At 43.4% G+C, this 15,931-nt stretch overlaps 1 protein-coding gene across 1 annotated transcript; it reads right to left on the bottom strand.

The window, feature by feature from the left end:
* Nucleotides 1–650: 650 nt before the first annotated feature.
* ALDOB (aldolase, fructose-bisphosphate B) lies at nt 651–15,081 on the bottom strand. The gene is made up of 9 exons (XM_015068987.3): nt 14,993–15,081; nt 9,989–10,110; nt 8,723–8,934; nt 7,641–7,695; nt 6,604–6,764; nt 5,423–5,506; nt 4,352–4,526; nt 3,743–3,942; nt 651–1,160 (listed from the first exon to the last, which is right to left on the bottom strand). The coding sequence occupies exons 2-9, from the start codon at nt 10,098–10,100 to the stop codon at nt 1,065–1,067; spliced, it is 1,095 nt and encodes a 364-aa protein (XP_014924473.1). The 5' UTR covers nt 10,101–10,110; nt 14,993–15,081; the 3' UTR covers nt 651–1,064.
* Nucleotides 15,082–15,931: the final 850 nt, after the last annotated feature.

Below are 15,931 nucleotides of genomic sequence, written 5' to 3'. Positions count from 1 at the left end.
GTTCAATCATTACTTTTATTCCCACCAAAATCATTATTTTTATATTGCACAAAATTAAAATAAATTCTCTTTTCTAACTATGGCTGTCTATAATGCTTTTTCTGTAGGTTAATTTTGAAAATCGAAAGCCAATAAAGTATAATTGTGTGAATAGCATTTACTGCAAAACAAGGTAGCATGCTTAGATGTGCAGAGGGAGTGCATAGTCTATATCCCCAAACCTGGGCCACTTCAAGAGGAACCCTGCAAGCATCACAGCAACACTGATTCTCCCATAATACTCCGTGTGTTGCTTGAAATCACTTTACATTTTAGCTTGTTTCATATTATGAAGGGCTTTCATTTCAAAATATCCTCAAACTTGAAATTTAGCGTGGTAGCTCTGAAACTTGGGTGTACGTTGGAATCACCAAGGGAGCTGTTAAGAAACCCTGATATTTAGAGGATCCCACATCCACAGTTTCTGATTTAATTGGCCTGTGGTGTGGGCTGAGCATCTGGGAGTTTTAATTTTTGGCAGGTTATTCCCAGGAGTAGCCCAAATTGAGGACCCTAACCATTAATGTCAGTCATGTCTAGTAGAGTCAAAGGTAATGAAATATACTGAGCCCTTTGGAAGCAAGAGCAAAAAATAAAACCTGATACTGGCCGAAGGCTTCTAGAACATTTTATTTCTTTGTTGGTTGCAGTTGTCTCCTTCGTAACGTATCACTGCTAAGATTGTTTAATGAGATGCACTTCTCTGCACTCAGCTTCTGCGATATTTGAATGTCGTTATTTGAATGGTTTTGTTTTCAAGTCTATTCTTTTCTTAGGTAGATACTCTGGGGCATGGGGAGCTGGAGCCATTGGAAGGAAGTTGCGTGAAATTTTGTCAGATCCTTAATATTCACACCTATGTTTTAGTAACTGATGTTTTTTCGTTGAGTCTAAGAATTTAACAGGTACTGTGTTTCCAGTAGTTCAAATCTGATTTTGTCTAATGTCCAAGGTCAGTTGTTCTCTTTCAGCACTCCAACCAAGGCATGCAGGAGAGCTAGAGGCAGGCTGGTTGGCCTCAGCTTCTAGTAGGAATAGCAGGCTGTGAAGAGAGACTGAGTGGAAGCAGCACCGGAAGAGCCGGAGTGAACATACTGTCCTTTAGCTGCCTGGCAGTTAGCCTAAAAAGCAAGCATGAGAGAGGACATGGGGTTAGAGCAAATGCAACCCTGTGCTTGACTCTCTCTGTCTCTCCTTTGAAACCAGCTCCACCTGCATTTGGATTTTTTTTTTCTCCCTACAGTGATTTTGCTAAATATTGATGCTGATAGCTTTCCTTTCCTTTTATGATACATTATCTCCTTTTTTATCCCAGCTTTCTGAGCATTTCTCAGGCAGGCTGAGGTTTGTGTCAGTTACTGAGAAGGTCTCTTTTTAGTACCAACAGTATTGCAACAACAGTACTAAAAGTTGAGAAACTTCTCATTGATATAGTGATAAGGGAATGGACATTTCAATCTGAACAGTGGAGAAGCTTGCAATGGCTGTTCAAGTCGTTTGCTGGGAAATGGTCCAGATATTATGCCAAAGGACCAGGCAAGGTATAGCCAGAGGTACAACACAGCAAATTAAAGAAATTATTCCAGGGGCGTCTGAGGGACTCAGTTGGTTGAGCCTCTGACTCTTGATTTCAGCTCAAGTCGTGACCTCATGGTTGGTGAGTTCGTGCTCCAAATTGGGCTCTGCACTGACACTGTGAGGCCTGCTTGGGATTTTCCCCTCTCACCGCCTCTCTCCCTCTGCCCCTCCCCCACTCACACTCACACTCTCAAAAAAAAATATTTCAAAAAAAATTTTCCATTTTCCACCTATATTTGTCCACAAGAATATATAATTTTTTGGAGTTGTAATTACACTATCATTTGATTCCTTGTATAAATTCCAATTAAAGATGAGTCCAGAATTACAAAACCTGCAATAATAATATTTGAATGCCCCTCGATGGTATCATGTCTTCAAGTCACTGTTGCTATAGTCTTGCTCTCTCTGGGACTTATTTCTACATCTACAGTGATTTTCAAAGTATGTTGCATGGACTTAAGCACTTCTTTAGGAATGAAAATTCTTTGGCTTGACCCCAGTTTTTCTCAATCAGAAACTTCAGTGGCTGGGGCCCAGAAGTCTGTATTTCCACACACCGTCCAGGTGATTCGGATGCATACTCAAGCTTGAGAACCACCATCCTGAATGATGAACTCAACTTCCCTTGTTTTGTGTGGATGGCCCTTCCAGCCCTTTCTTTCACAATCCCTCCATCATACTAGCTACATCTCCCCACCTCCTCAGCCACACATCAGCACAGCCAGACCCAGCTCTCCATCCTAACAAAGTCAAGAACTACCTCTAAAATCTCACACCTCTTTTATGCCTGTGGGATGTTTTCTAAGCTTCTCTGGGGCCTTCCTTTCTTTAATGTCTCATCACCAAACTTCTGGCTATGCTTGATTCCTTGCCCAGCCTCCTCTGTGATCAGCAAGCCACATTAGGGCTATTGCTCAAGTTCAGCACTGTCCTATCTCCCTATTAAACTTTTACTCTGCTATCCTGCCATTTCCCACTGAGATTGATCTGGATCTTCCTGCATGATTAAGCTATTAGGAAACTTCAGGATCTAAGTTAACACACCACAAATTTACTCTCATTTCAGCCATACCGTGCCTGATGCTTGGCCATTATGTCTGGTCAGTCTCCTCACAGGCTACTCCAACAACTATTCTGAGCTTCCCCAATGTTAATTAAGACTGAAATCTCCATTCCCTTATCACCCTCAACAGATGGCCTCAATTGGAATCAACTGCTACATCCCTTCACCTCTACAGACCTGATTCCAAACCCATTTTTTTTTCTTCTTTGCTGCCTCTTCCCTCCTTTCCAAGACCAACTCTGCCACCTGCATTTAATATTTAGTTTTGTGCAATCTTGTTTCTTCTAACTCCTTGTCCTCTCAGTTATCCCCAATGACCTTGTCTTTAATCTCTCCTCTGGCTCCTTTTGCTTTACACTTAAGCATGCCAGGCTCTCCCCTATTTGGCTGAACCCTAAGCTCCCTGAAGGTGGTATCTGCATCTCCTTTATTCACCCCAGCCCTTGGGTCATACTAGGTATTCAAAAAGGAATGGTTACTGATTGAATAAAATCGTTTTAGTCCTTATTTCTCCTGGTATCCTTTCTGGGCCTTTTCCCACCAACCTTCCTTCCTGACAACCTTTCCTCTTCTCTCTCTATTGAAATCGTTGAGCTGAGGGTCACTGTATATGCTCCTAAATGCCAATGTCCGCTTTCCCTCAGCCTTTATTCTGAATCTCCCTGTAGCGTGTTACTACTGATCCTCTTGAAACTTGTCTCCATTTGTTCCCAGGATCCTTGGTTCATATTATTGCTGCTTGTCATGATGGCTTTCTTCTTCATCTCCCCAAAATGAAAGGTGCCTGGGGTCAGTCCTTGGCCCTCTTATGTTCCCTCGCCAGTGTCTCTGTGGAGATTGTCCTTCAGTCTGCTGTCATCAACTAAGCTCCCAGTGTGGATAATTCACAACTCTCTCTAGCCCTCTCCTTCCTACTGAGCTCTAATGCCACCTTTTCAAATATCTAGCAGACACTCTCTGGAGATACCATTATGGCCTGAAAAAAAAGCAATGCTTCCCCAGGTAAGAAAGCTCCAAGTATCCACTTGATCAAGTAGCTAAGAAGCAGTAGCATCTTACCAGGGCCCGCTTCATGAAAGCCTCCTGGGTCGCCTTCTTGTTTGCAGCTTTGCCGCCCCAGGCAGCCAGTGCACTAGCCTGCAGGGCCCGTCCGTAGGAGAAACTTAGTTTCCAGGGCTTTGGTAGAGGGCAAAGGTTGATAGCATTGAGGTTGAGAGTAGCATCCTCTTCGCTCATGCCACCAGACAAAAAGCAGATACCTGGAAGGAAAGAAGCCATTCCTCTCTACTACTCCCAGTTTATGTGCCTGGCTTGAGAAAGCGAGCAATGAGCCTAAAAGAAATGTGATGCCTCAATCTTTTCTCTCTTTGCATGGAACTGGGTTGGAAAAATTAGTTAGCTTTTGCTGAAGTTAACTGGGCTAAAAAGAGAAGGCTTTAATAAATAAGGAGGGTGATTAAATTTTGAGGAAATAAATGGATTTTGTGCATTTGGACAGACTCAGGATATGTGGTATCATGGAGTATGAGGGAAAGTGCTGGCTGCCTCTGAGATACAGAGGTCTGTTTCCTGGAAAAAAGAAGACTTTTAGACAAACACAAGAGGTTGTGGAACTCCTTCACAGGATGAGAGCTAAGATCTCAAGTCAGAGGAGAAGGAAAGCCTTACCAGGAACAGCTGCAGGAACAGTACGGTGCAGAGCTGTGACAGTGGCCATAGCCACTTGCTCTGGCATATACTTCTTGGTACAGGCGTGTCCAGCGGTCACCATGTTGGGCTTCAGCAAGGTGCCCTCCAGGTAAACATGATGGTCATTCAGGGCCTTATAGACAGCAGCAAGGACCTGAAGGACAAGAGGTCCAAACAGGTGAAACCCAGAGCCAGCCTGACAGTCACCTGACCTTGGCACTTTTATGTCGCAGGGATGCGAGCCAAAGGTATTCTTGTATGAGGCTTGGCCAAAGCTTCCCAACCAGCTTCATCTCAGTCCACCTACTTTTGCAAGTGGAGAAACTGAAATCAGGTTACACTGCAAGTATGAATGAAGTACCTTCTAATTACATTTTTCTCACGTGATGCTCGTCTTATTTTTACCTATTTATTTATTTTTTAATATACAGGTTTTTAAATTTTTATTTATTTAAATTCAAATTAGTTAACATACAGTCTAGTATTGACTTCAAGGGTAGAACCCAGTGATTCATCACTTACATACAACACCTAGTACTCATCCCAACAACTGCCCTCCTTAATGCCCATCACCCATTTAGCCCATCCCCACCCATGTCCCCTCTAGCAACCCTCAGTTTGTTCTCTGTATTTAAAAGTCTCTTATGGTTTGCCTTCCTCTCTGTTTTTAATCTTATTTTTCCTTCCCTTCCCTATGTTCATCTGTTTTGTTTCTTACATTTCACATTTACTCATCTTATTTTTAAATTTCTTTGTTTACATATAATGTAACTGATCCAAAAAGATAACAGGATTTACCAAAGGTCCCACAGCTGGGGACGTGGATTGTGAAATGCAAGTCTTAGTACAGAAAATTCTGTGCTTTTTCCATATGGAGAATACTATTGTGCCAAAAAAAAAAAAAAAAAAAAAAGGTTTGATAAGTACCTCCTTACCTTCTCAATGCTACGTAACGATTCCAACTGAACAACATTTCATATATCACAGCTGATATATGTTAAGTACCAAGATTTTTCAACTGGAATTGGGACTTTTATGTTCAAGACTTACCTTCTCAGTAACATACTGGCAGTGTTCCATGTCATGGTCTCCATCAGGAAGTACCTCTGGTTCAACAATGGGTACCAGCCCATTCTAAAAAGGGAAAAAAGGAAGAGGTAAAGAGCAGCTCTGTTCACTGTGATCCTTTCCTTAAGAAGATGTTTTACAGCTGCCTGGGGCACCTGGCTCAGTCGATTAAGCGTCTGGGCTCTTGCTTTCAGCTCAGGTCATGATCTCACAGTTTCATGAATTCAAGCCCTGAGTCAAGCTCTGTGCTGGCAGCGAGGAGCCTGCTTGGGATTCTCTGTCTCCCTCTCTCTCTGTCCCTTCCCCACTCACACTGTCTCTCTCTCTGAAAATAAGTAAATAAACTTAAAAAAAGATGTTTGACAGTTGCAATTGGTATAAAATGGGGCCCTTATAGAGAAATACCATTCACTGACTTAAAGACAGTGAAAAGAAATTTAATAGGATTTCTAAAGAGCATTTGTAGCTTGGCCAAAAAAGCACAGTGAGGTTAAAAAAAAAAAAAACTCCTGGGAGTGAATAAAAAATATAAAAACCCATAGTTTCTATAGATACAGATCATGCTAGAGATTATTCTAGCTACCTCAGAACCTAGTTGTCACCCATTTAGTGCAGCCAAGATCACTAAGAAAGATCCCCCTTGTGTGGGTTAATTAAGGAATTAAGCACCGTTTATAGTTCTGAGAACGTTGGTAACTCCAACATAACACCCACACAAGCAAATCAGACGTTAACTGGGATCCCAGGACACTTCAATGTATGTTGGAAACTAGTGTCAGGTCACCATCCTCCAAGATACTATTTGGATTGGGGCTAAATCAGAGCTGTCACTCTTGAGCTAGGGATCTCAGAGGATCATGTTTTAGATGTGATGGAGCATAGGCAAGCAAGTGCCCTGGCCCTAGGGGCTGGATCACTCGTAAGACTCAGCTTATAGAGCTTTGGCAGAGGGCAGCTGTTGATGGCATCAGACTTTGGGTTCATAGCTAACTTGTGGAAGCAAATCTTACCCTACCATACCTAGCTATAGCAAAAGTGGTACAAAATGCCACCAGGATACAGGGATGAGATAAGGTTCATGTACTTATAGTAAAATTGGAAAGAGAAGCTCTGAAGAAGGCTCTTTCCTACTGTTGTTTTAGCTCAAGGGGAAGGCTGAGCACCTGCTGACAGATGCTGGCGTAGCGGGCCAGGGCATTGGCATTTTCCTGGATGGCAAGGTTGGATGGACACTGGTTGTCAATCCTTAGCACAGCACGCCATTTCCCAAAGTCAGCACCATCTTTCTTGTACTGGGCACAGCGCTCAGAAAGGCCATCGAGCCCTGCAAGTCACAAAAGAGAAAAAGGCTTCTTTGCACCCTTATCCCTGATCCACGGGGCACTGATGAAGTGAGGAAGTTCTTCCTTGCCTTACCTTTCAGTTGGTGGAGCTTAAGGACTGAAAACATCCAGGCAAATAAATATCAATCCTGATACTGAGCCCAAAGATCTGGGGCTTTATACTTTGTAAGAATAGAGGGAACTAATATTTGTTTAGTATTTACTATGTTCCAGGCATGATTCTAGGAATTTTGCATACTTCATCTAATTACCATAAGAATTCTAATAGTTAATATTATAGTAGTTTTACAGATGTGAAAACCCAGGCTACAAGAGGTTAAGTGGCTTTACCAAGTTTGCATAGCTAACAAGTGACAGAACAGGAATTCAAATTCCGCTTAGCTAACCCAAAGCTGTGGTTCATACTTACCTACTTGGGCAGTGAAGTACCTTGCAAAATTGTCTAATTGGGAAGTGATAGAACCAGGAGTCAAACCCTGGTGAGTCTGATTCCAAAACTTGGGACCTTTCCTCTCTTCTGCTGCTGGATTTTTCTCTAAAACTTATACTCTCAGGTATAGAGTATCTTCTCTGCACAAAGGACTGTGGTAAGCACTTTAGGTACCTTATCTAATTTAATTCCCACAACTATTCTGCAAAGCAGACACTGTCATCCCATTTTAACTGGCTCAGAACATTTACATGACTAGCTTGAGGTCACACAGTTATTACATAGAGGAGCTGGGATTGAAAAGCAGATGTGTGTGGCTCTAAAACCAGTGTGATATTCATATTTTGGTTTCCCTTGCTTCCCTCTTTGCTTGCCATCATTTCTAACATATATTGGCATGATTCATATCAGTGGGTGATATCCTTACCTTGAATGGTGGTTTCTTTGTTGGTTCCTGCAAGGGGAGCACCTCCCTGGTCTAACTGTGAACATAATTAACAAGCAATTAGCAGATGTCATGGGCCCCAGGAAAACACAAGCAGAGCCCCTGGTACTAATAGTTGTCATTTTTCATAAGCCAAGGAGTTGAATTCCAAAGGTGTGTTAGTAACAGGACGGAGGGAGGGGCAGAGACACACAATTCAGTCCACAGCAGAAGGGAAGTTACCTGGAAGGAACAATGTCTGAGTGTCAACACTAAGAAGATGGAAAGTATGGAAAACACCGGGAGCTTGGTAAATAAGAAGTAATCTGACAGTACCTGGGATGTAGAGGTGCCATATAGGAGTAGCTCCCTTAAATTATGTGTCTAAGAGAAATTTCATGAGCACCTGCACATACCAGGCACTACATTATTCCAGGAAATCAAAAGAATAAAGACACAGCCCCTACTCTCGGCATACCAGAATCTGAGGTCATGAGCCAGAGAGGTAGACAGCCTGGGTGTGAACTGGCTCCAGTTTTGCCTTGCTGTGGGCAACTTACCGCTATGCCTTGTAATTCCATTTTCTTGCCTCATCTCTAAAATTAGGATAATAACTAAACTGACCTCCAGAGGTTATGAGGAAGATTAAAGGAGCACTTGGAGTTGTAAGCACTCAACTGATACTAGTTTTCAATCCTGAGCTCATGTGGTTTGAGATAACAGAGTTATAACTGAATGGTAAATGCTTCAATAATAATAGTGATCCTGAAATAAATAATAATTATGTGACAGGAACTGTTTTATAAACTCCTCATTCTTATAAGTGCCTTATGAGGTACGCCCTACTATTCCCATTTTAGAAATGGAGAAACTGAGACACCAGGAGAAACTGAGACACTTGGCTGGAAGAAGAAGGCACTGGCAGAAAAGTCTAGAAGAGGATCTGGTCCTCAGGGGAAGGATGATGCTGGAAAGGAGTACGAATGACAGCTGGATGATAAGGGTGTCCAGAGTGTTGGCCCAGTGACTGTGCTGAGAGTTGGGCTGGGATGAGGCAGAAGGGAGGTGGAAATGGAAGTATTTACCTTGATTCCCACCACAATCCCCTTTTCCTTGAGGATGTTTCTGAACAGCTTCCCCTGACTGTCCTTCTGGTAGAGGGTCTCATGGAAAAGGATCACGCCCCCGATGCTCTGGTTGATGGAGTTGTCTACAGTAAAGAGGATTTCCCGGAACTGCCGGCGGTTTTCCTCAGTGTTCTCCACCTTGATCCTCTGCAGGCGGTTTCCCATGGTGCCTATAAGGTGGGCGGGCCAAATGCAGCTGGAGGGGCAAGCCAGGGCTTTACTGCTGGCCTCCTCCACTCTAGCTCAGCAACCCTAAGCAGGACAGCAAGACTCTGTTTTATTCAGATCTTCAAAACTGTCTCCCTTTTGGCTCCCTCAAGAAAGACCTGGGCTGCTGTCAGGATGCTGGTTAGGAAGTGCATGGAATGGACATGTCAGGGTCCAGGTGGGTGGAAGCCACCATTGGGTTCAAGTGGGTTTGTAAGGCCCTCAGACCTCTCTAGCCACCCCCACCCCCCACCCCCATGTCCAGCCCTCAATCTGACTAGACGATACAGTAGAAGGAGGGATGGGGTGGGCTCTTGACTCCTCTAGCTTCTATCATTTTATGGTGGGCCATAGAGGCCAGCCGCAACCCTCCCTTGTGCCATCCTGGGCTTCTCTCAGCCACAAGCCCTTCCCTGTTCCAGATATGGACACTTCCCTGCCTTCCCTGACCTTCCTTAGCTGACTTTACACTGACTTCTCAGCAGCAGAGGTCTGTGTATCTGACCTCATTCTTATTACTGAGTTCCTGGCCTTGCTATAGTCTATATTCAAAAGATCCCTGGCAGGGCACCTGAGTGGCTCAGTCAGTTCAGCATCCAACTTCAGCTCAGGTCATGACCTCGTGGTTCAAGAGTTTGAGCTCCACACTGGGCTCTGTGCTGACAGCTCAGAGCCTGGAGCCTGCTTCAGATTCTGTGTCCCCCTCTTTCTCCACCCCTCCCCTGCTCCTACTCTGTCTCTCTGACTCTCTCTCTCAAAAATAAATAAAACATTAAAAAAAAAACCCCAAATGATTGCTGGCAAGGGGGCCTTAAAATGGAGGGCTTGAGCCTCTTCCTTTGTTTTTCAGAAATCTACCCACTGGAACTACAGGACTCAAAATGTCTATGTTTACTGGGTCTTCTGCTCCCACTGCTGTGTACCTTTACTCCTCCGAGAGGAAAGAATATGATTGTTGATTGCCTTTGCTAAGTTGTAGAAATAAGAATACACTTGTATGATGTTACTTGCACTCACCTACGGACTCATCTGCAGCCAGGATCCCCTTCCCATTGGCAACAATGCGCTGGGCGATTTCTGAGAGCTCCTTCTTCTGTTCTGAGGTGAGGGCTGGAAATCGGTGGGCCATGGTGACAGGTCTGGAAAAGAGTGTGGGAGTGTCCTGAACAGAACTGCAGGTGGATCAGACAGGCTCATGACCAAGACAGCCAAGGTATGCTACCAAGCCCTGTGGGCCCCTCTATTTCTGAACCATGTCCATAATGGATAAACAAATGAGGTCTGGGTTTTTCCCCCTCTAGCTTCAGTAGTTGCAATTAGCCATAATGGAGGAAGGTGGGATGCCAAATTTCATGGTCATCCTAAATAGAATGTCTTCCAGGAGACCTTTGGGTTCACTGATTCTGAGACTGAACCAGCTAACTAGTGACCCACTCAAATCTGACAAATAGACGGCACTGCGGTCATTGACTATCCCTCTGTGGATCTCTGGTGCCTTTGGGTGCTCTGGATGACTTGAAGCCAGGACAGTGAGGCTTTCAGCCTCGATGGCCATCTCCCATTTTATTCTGTTAGCCTGGATTATTCTTTGGGTAGCAAGCTTGAGAGGAGGAACTGACATTTGGCCTTGCAGTTAACCTCTCTTCGGCTTTGGGACATAGAGTATGGTGTGCAAGGCTCTTTTTTCTTATATTCAACCACCTATGACACCATTTGGGATATAAGGGGAGGATTTTCCCTAAGTGGCTCTGGACTGGAGGCTCCCATGGACTCTAGGATCACTCTGTATGCCAAAGTCATACAGTGATCCCTGCTCCAATCCCTCTCAGCTTCACTGCTCTAGCAAAGAGACACTCTGGTTTGAAGATCCCCTATGCAAGCACCCTTCTCGGCAGTGGCCCTCTGAAAAGAATCTTGCCTCTGTTCGGCTGCCACCTTGGGCTAGTCAAAAATGCAAGCTCCCAGCACTCTCATCTGGATGTTAGAAAGATTAATTTTGCAGGTGTTGGACTATCAAAGAAAAAAAAATGGTGGTAAGGATTATCTTGAATGGTGTCCTATTCAATCCTATGACCTCCTCCTTTCCCTGGTCTTCTCCCTCTCAAACACTCATCCATAGGGTAGATGCCCCATGCCTGCTTTCTACTTCCTGCAAGCACAGGGACATCTCAGTTCTCATTTAATCCACTCAGCAATGGGGTAACCAAGGCAGCTATTATCTTCATTAGTTAACCAGCAAGTTAATACCCAGAGAAGTTAACAGACTTGCCCATGGTCTCAGCTAGGATGAGGCAGAGCTCCCCACCCAGTGCTGCTCCGCATGGCAAATCAATTTCTTCACATTTTCTGCATCCCTCAAGGCAGGGTTGATATAAGAAATGGATGGCTACTGAACTAATTCACAAGAGGGTGTCATTGATGCCACTCTCACTTCAACAGGGGTTCTCGCATTAACCCCAAAGAGTGGAACCACAGCACTGTCACTGGGGACAGACAGGATAGACTAATGGGCAATGATCTCTAGAGAAGATGATCTTCTGAGACCCCTCCCATCCCAGCCACCTGAAGATAGGGTTTCCCCTCATTTATATATTAGCTCCTAAGATTGTATTCGGGGATTACTAACTTTAAATCTGGCCACTAGTTCTTTATGTGGATAAAAGCCAACCTGAAATTGGTGACCTTCAGACCAAAGTACAAATTTTCTCTCTCAGTTCAGGTAATTGCATAAAGGAATTAACAAATAAGAAAGAAAGATGTTTCCCTGACGAAACAAAAGGAAAACATCACCCAATAATAGCAAATGACCATTTATTGCCAAGTACTCTGCTAATTGCTTTACATGCACTATATAATTTATTCCTCATTATACCCTCAGAAGGCAGCTGGGCTTCTCCCCTCCCCACACACACATTATATAATAGATAAGGAAAGAATACAAGAAAGTTTAATTATTTGTCCAAGGACATGTAACTAATAAGGCACAAAGTTAGGATAAGGGGCAGTACTCCCCTCTTTCAAGGAAAGAGTGAGCCTGGTGAAAGGAATCAGCCTTTGGGTGACTCTAATGTCCCCAATAACACCCCCAGAGTACTTGTTGATGACACCCCCAGAGGACCCAAAATCCTTGGGCTGTGTTTCATCAGCCTTACACTATAGAGCTTGTCGATTTATAAACATCTCATATATTCACACAGGGTTTTGATCCTAGGTCAGACAGACCTGGGTTCAAACACTGGCTCTGCTTCCTCCTCACTGGGACCTTGAGCAAGTCAGTAACTTCTCCGAGTCTTAGTTTACTATGGAATAAATGGTGCTAATATCTGCTCTGGTTGTCTCATTGCCAGGTCTAATGTAACTTGTGAGCACCCGTACTCATTGTAGTTGCTCCAAATATGTTTGTCGAATTAATTGCATGATAAATTGGAAGATGTTTTATAATGCATTATGAAAATGTTGTATATTACTATATATCTCTTTATAAATGTTAAAAAAATAATTACACAAGATCCCATGTTTCTATATACTACCAAGTTATTTTTTTAGTCTGAGTGTGCTGATTCAACCAGAAAAAAAAAGAGAAAAGGTCAAAATGAACCAATACTGCTTATGGGAAGTTAAACTTCTACAGAGAGATTAAAGGTCTGTATCACATCAGCACAAATGTTGCCCCTCTGTTAATCATAAAACAGGGTCACAGACCAATGTTCATCCCTGGAGACAGGAAGATAGCCAGGAGTGGGTGACCGTGGAGAGTGATTTCCGTGCTCCCCAGCCTCTGCTCACTGAGGTCTCAAGCCAATTTGTTTTTAAAGTGTGATGGGAAGTTGTTCACATTGTATTATTACAATGGGGGGGGGGGGGGAGAAGCAAGTTTCAAGGAAGTATGTAATATTTAGTATCATTCTTTTTTAGTTAAAAAAAAATGGTTTGGGGCGCCTGGGTGGCTCAGTCGGTTAAACATCCGACTCTCAGTTTTGTGTCAGGTCGTGATCTTGCAATTTCGTGAGTTCAAGCTCTGCATCAGGCTCTGCACTGATGGCATGGAGCTTGGGATTCTCTTTCTCTCTCTGCCTCTCCCCTGTCCATGCCGTCTCTGTGTCTCTAAAAATAAATAAATAAACCTAAAAAAAAGTATTTTACTGGTATAACACATACTGTTTGTGCATCTATGTAAGCAGAGAGTAACCACCCTGGAGTTACTTGTGGGGACTGAAATGGGATGGAGTGACCCTCACATTTTACTTTATAAATTTTTTGTAATGTTTGATTTCTCAATGAATAGGTTTATATATTACATTATTTATTATACGTAATATTTTAACAGGTGATACATATACAAATCTGGGAGAAGTTTGTATGGAAATATGAGAATAGAAGGTAATCACAGAAAAACAGAAGTGCAAGTGACCTCAGAGATGTCAACCCTGCCAACTTTAAAGATGGGGAATCTGAACCTCAAAAAGAATATGTCTGATGCCCCTCCTCCCTGGGATTAAAAACCATATCCTACTGGCTTCTGACTTGGAATCCTTTTTCCAATCCTTTTTCCAATCCTTTTTTAGAAAAATAGCAGATGAAACCTACAGTTCTTTCTGCCTTCCTTGAAGAGGTTCTGTGAAAAGATAATGATTTGTAAAAATGAATATTTAACTCCTAGAGAAATATAGGGGAGTAAAGAGTCCATTCGCTTCTCCATGTGCAAGGCAGATGGGCTTTCAAGAAGACATGAGGAGGTAATACATTGAAAGCCTATGACCTCCAGGCACTGCGAGCAAGATTTTACATATAGATGTGTGAAGATGCCCACAGCTTCATTACCCACCCACCCACCCCCATGTCACAGTGACAAGCGCAGTGAGATGCCCTATGACAGCTTGATCCCTGATCAAGGGATCAAGGAACACTCAGAAAGAGAGCTGAGTGTTGCTCTTTCTTCTAAACTGGCACCTAGGTCAAAGGCACTTCTTGGTCTCCATCCAGCACCTCAGGCTTTAGCGTAGGTCTGGGGTGGTCCCCAGATGTGCCTTGGCTTAATGGCAGCAGAACTCAAGCCGCTACTGGATCCCAATTGGCTAACGGAGCCCTAGGTAACTAGAAAGAAGTTTATTTTAAAAGGCAGCATCTCCTGGGGTGCCTGGGTGGCTCAGTCCCACTCTGGATTTTGGCTCAGGTCACGATCTCACAGTTCATGGGATCAAGCCCCCTGTCGGGCTCTACGCTCGCTCAACAGGGCAGAGCCTGATTGGGATCCTCTCCCTCCCTCTCTCTCTCTGCCCCTCCCTTGTGCATAAAGGCAGCATATCCTCATAACACATCTATTTTTCAGACACTAGAACAAATATCCTAAAGTACGTCAGCAGCTTCTGAGTTATTCCAAATAACTTAAACTGTAGGATCTTCAAAGTAGGAAATGTTACAGAAAGCATCAAACAAGTGGAAATTTGACAATTCATAAACAAATGATGATGGTGCTCTGTGACAATTCCCAGCCTGTTCCATTTTCTCATTTGAGCAGTGGTGAAGGCAAGGGTAACAAGCAACATACACCAGGAGCTCATTTATGTGACAAAGGAGCTTCAGCGCCAGCACTACTAGGAATAGGAAGAGAATGAAGAAAATGACATCAGGCAATAGATATGTAAACAAATCATTGAATTAAGCAGTTGTCATGGGGAGAATAGAAATGAGCAGGAACCTCAAAACATGATTGGCACCTAACCAAATAAGAGCATTCAAGCTGTTTCTCCTAGGCCAAAGACAGAAGAGCTTTCATGCAGGTCACACTGGGAGCTGACATCCATCCTGAGCATTTTGCCTCCAAAGAGTCAGCAAAGGTGTGGATGAGCATTCATGCTTAGGGAGGAAAATCATTTCAGTACAACATCACATTTTCAGCCACCATCAAGTTTCTCCTGAAAACAAAAGCAAACAGACTTTCTCCTCTACCTGTGTAGTGCCATTGTTAACCCCTTACTCCCAGGTGCCGTCCAGGCAGACAAAGGAAGTTCTTTTACTTACAGTTTGTGGGGGAGAGTCCTCTTAGGTATCAGAAGCTGTGGACGAGGCAGCAGCCGCCAAATAGGACGAACCTATGGGAACACACAGTTTTTATAGAGGTCTTGTCAAAGTTTGTTTGTTGTGGGTTTTCTTTTAACTTTCACCCTCCCCTGCCCACCTTGGCCTGATAGGGAGGTGTTTATCCGATACCTGGTTGGCTCATAACCAGCCAATCCTGATCACGCTCACACACTGGACTCACAGAATGTTAAAGCTACAGTGGATATCTGGAGACCATGTAGTTCTTAACCCAGACATCATTTTTCAAGTGAGGAAACTGAGGCCCAGAGGATTAGGGGATTCCCTTAAGTCACAGAGCTAGTAAATTACAGAGCTCTAGAGCCACCCAGAGAAACTGGGAAGAATGTCACTCTTGCTATAGCACTTACTAAACACATGACTTTGGCCAAGGCTTTATGTCGGTTTGTTTCTTTTCATTTCTGCAGGCCTTAATATCCGCCTCTGTAAAATGGGATCTCAACTTCACGAGAGCATTAAATGAGTTTGCAAAGTCCTTGCACACATTAGGCATGAAAGATCCTTCCTATTCCCCAAGAACCAAGCTGGGCCCCATGATGTTTTTAATACCAGAACACACTGTATTTACCCCATTTCCATTCTCTCTTACACTTTACACGTTTGTCTTTAACTTTGCTAAAAACTAGAATAAAACCCAGAGTGATTGGTATAAGCCATCAGTTTTCCTAGATATACACTGTGTGGGTGTGGGTGCATTCTACAGGGTTGTTTTTTTTTTTTCCTGATCACTAAACCAAAACCTAATTTAAGAGAAGGCAAATAAAAATAGTGTCTGCTTCCTCAGGCAAATAATGAATGTGGCAAATAAGAGTTATGTGGAAATCTAAAAATAATGGAGTGGCCACGATCATAGGAAAGTAT

Source organism: Acinonyx jubatus, chromosome D4 (genome assembly GCF_027475565.1).
Source record: "Acinonyx jubatus isolate Ajub_Pintada_27869175 chromosome D4, VMU_Ajub_asm_v1.0, whole genome shotgun sequence".
NCBI classification, from domain to species: domain Eukaryota; kingdom Metazoa; phylum Chordata; class Mammalia; order Carnivora; family Felidae; genus Acinonyx; species Acinonyx jubatus.
This window is presented reverse-complemented; position numbering and strand designations above follow the sequence as displayed.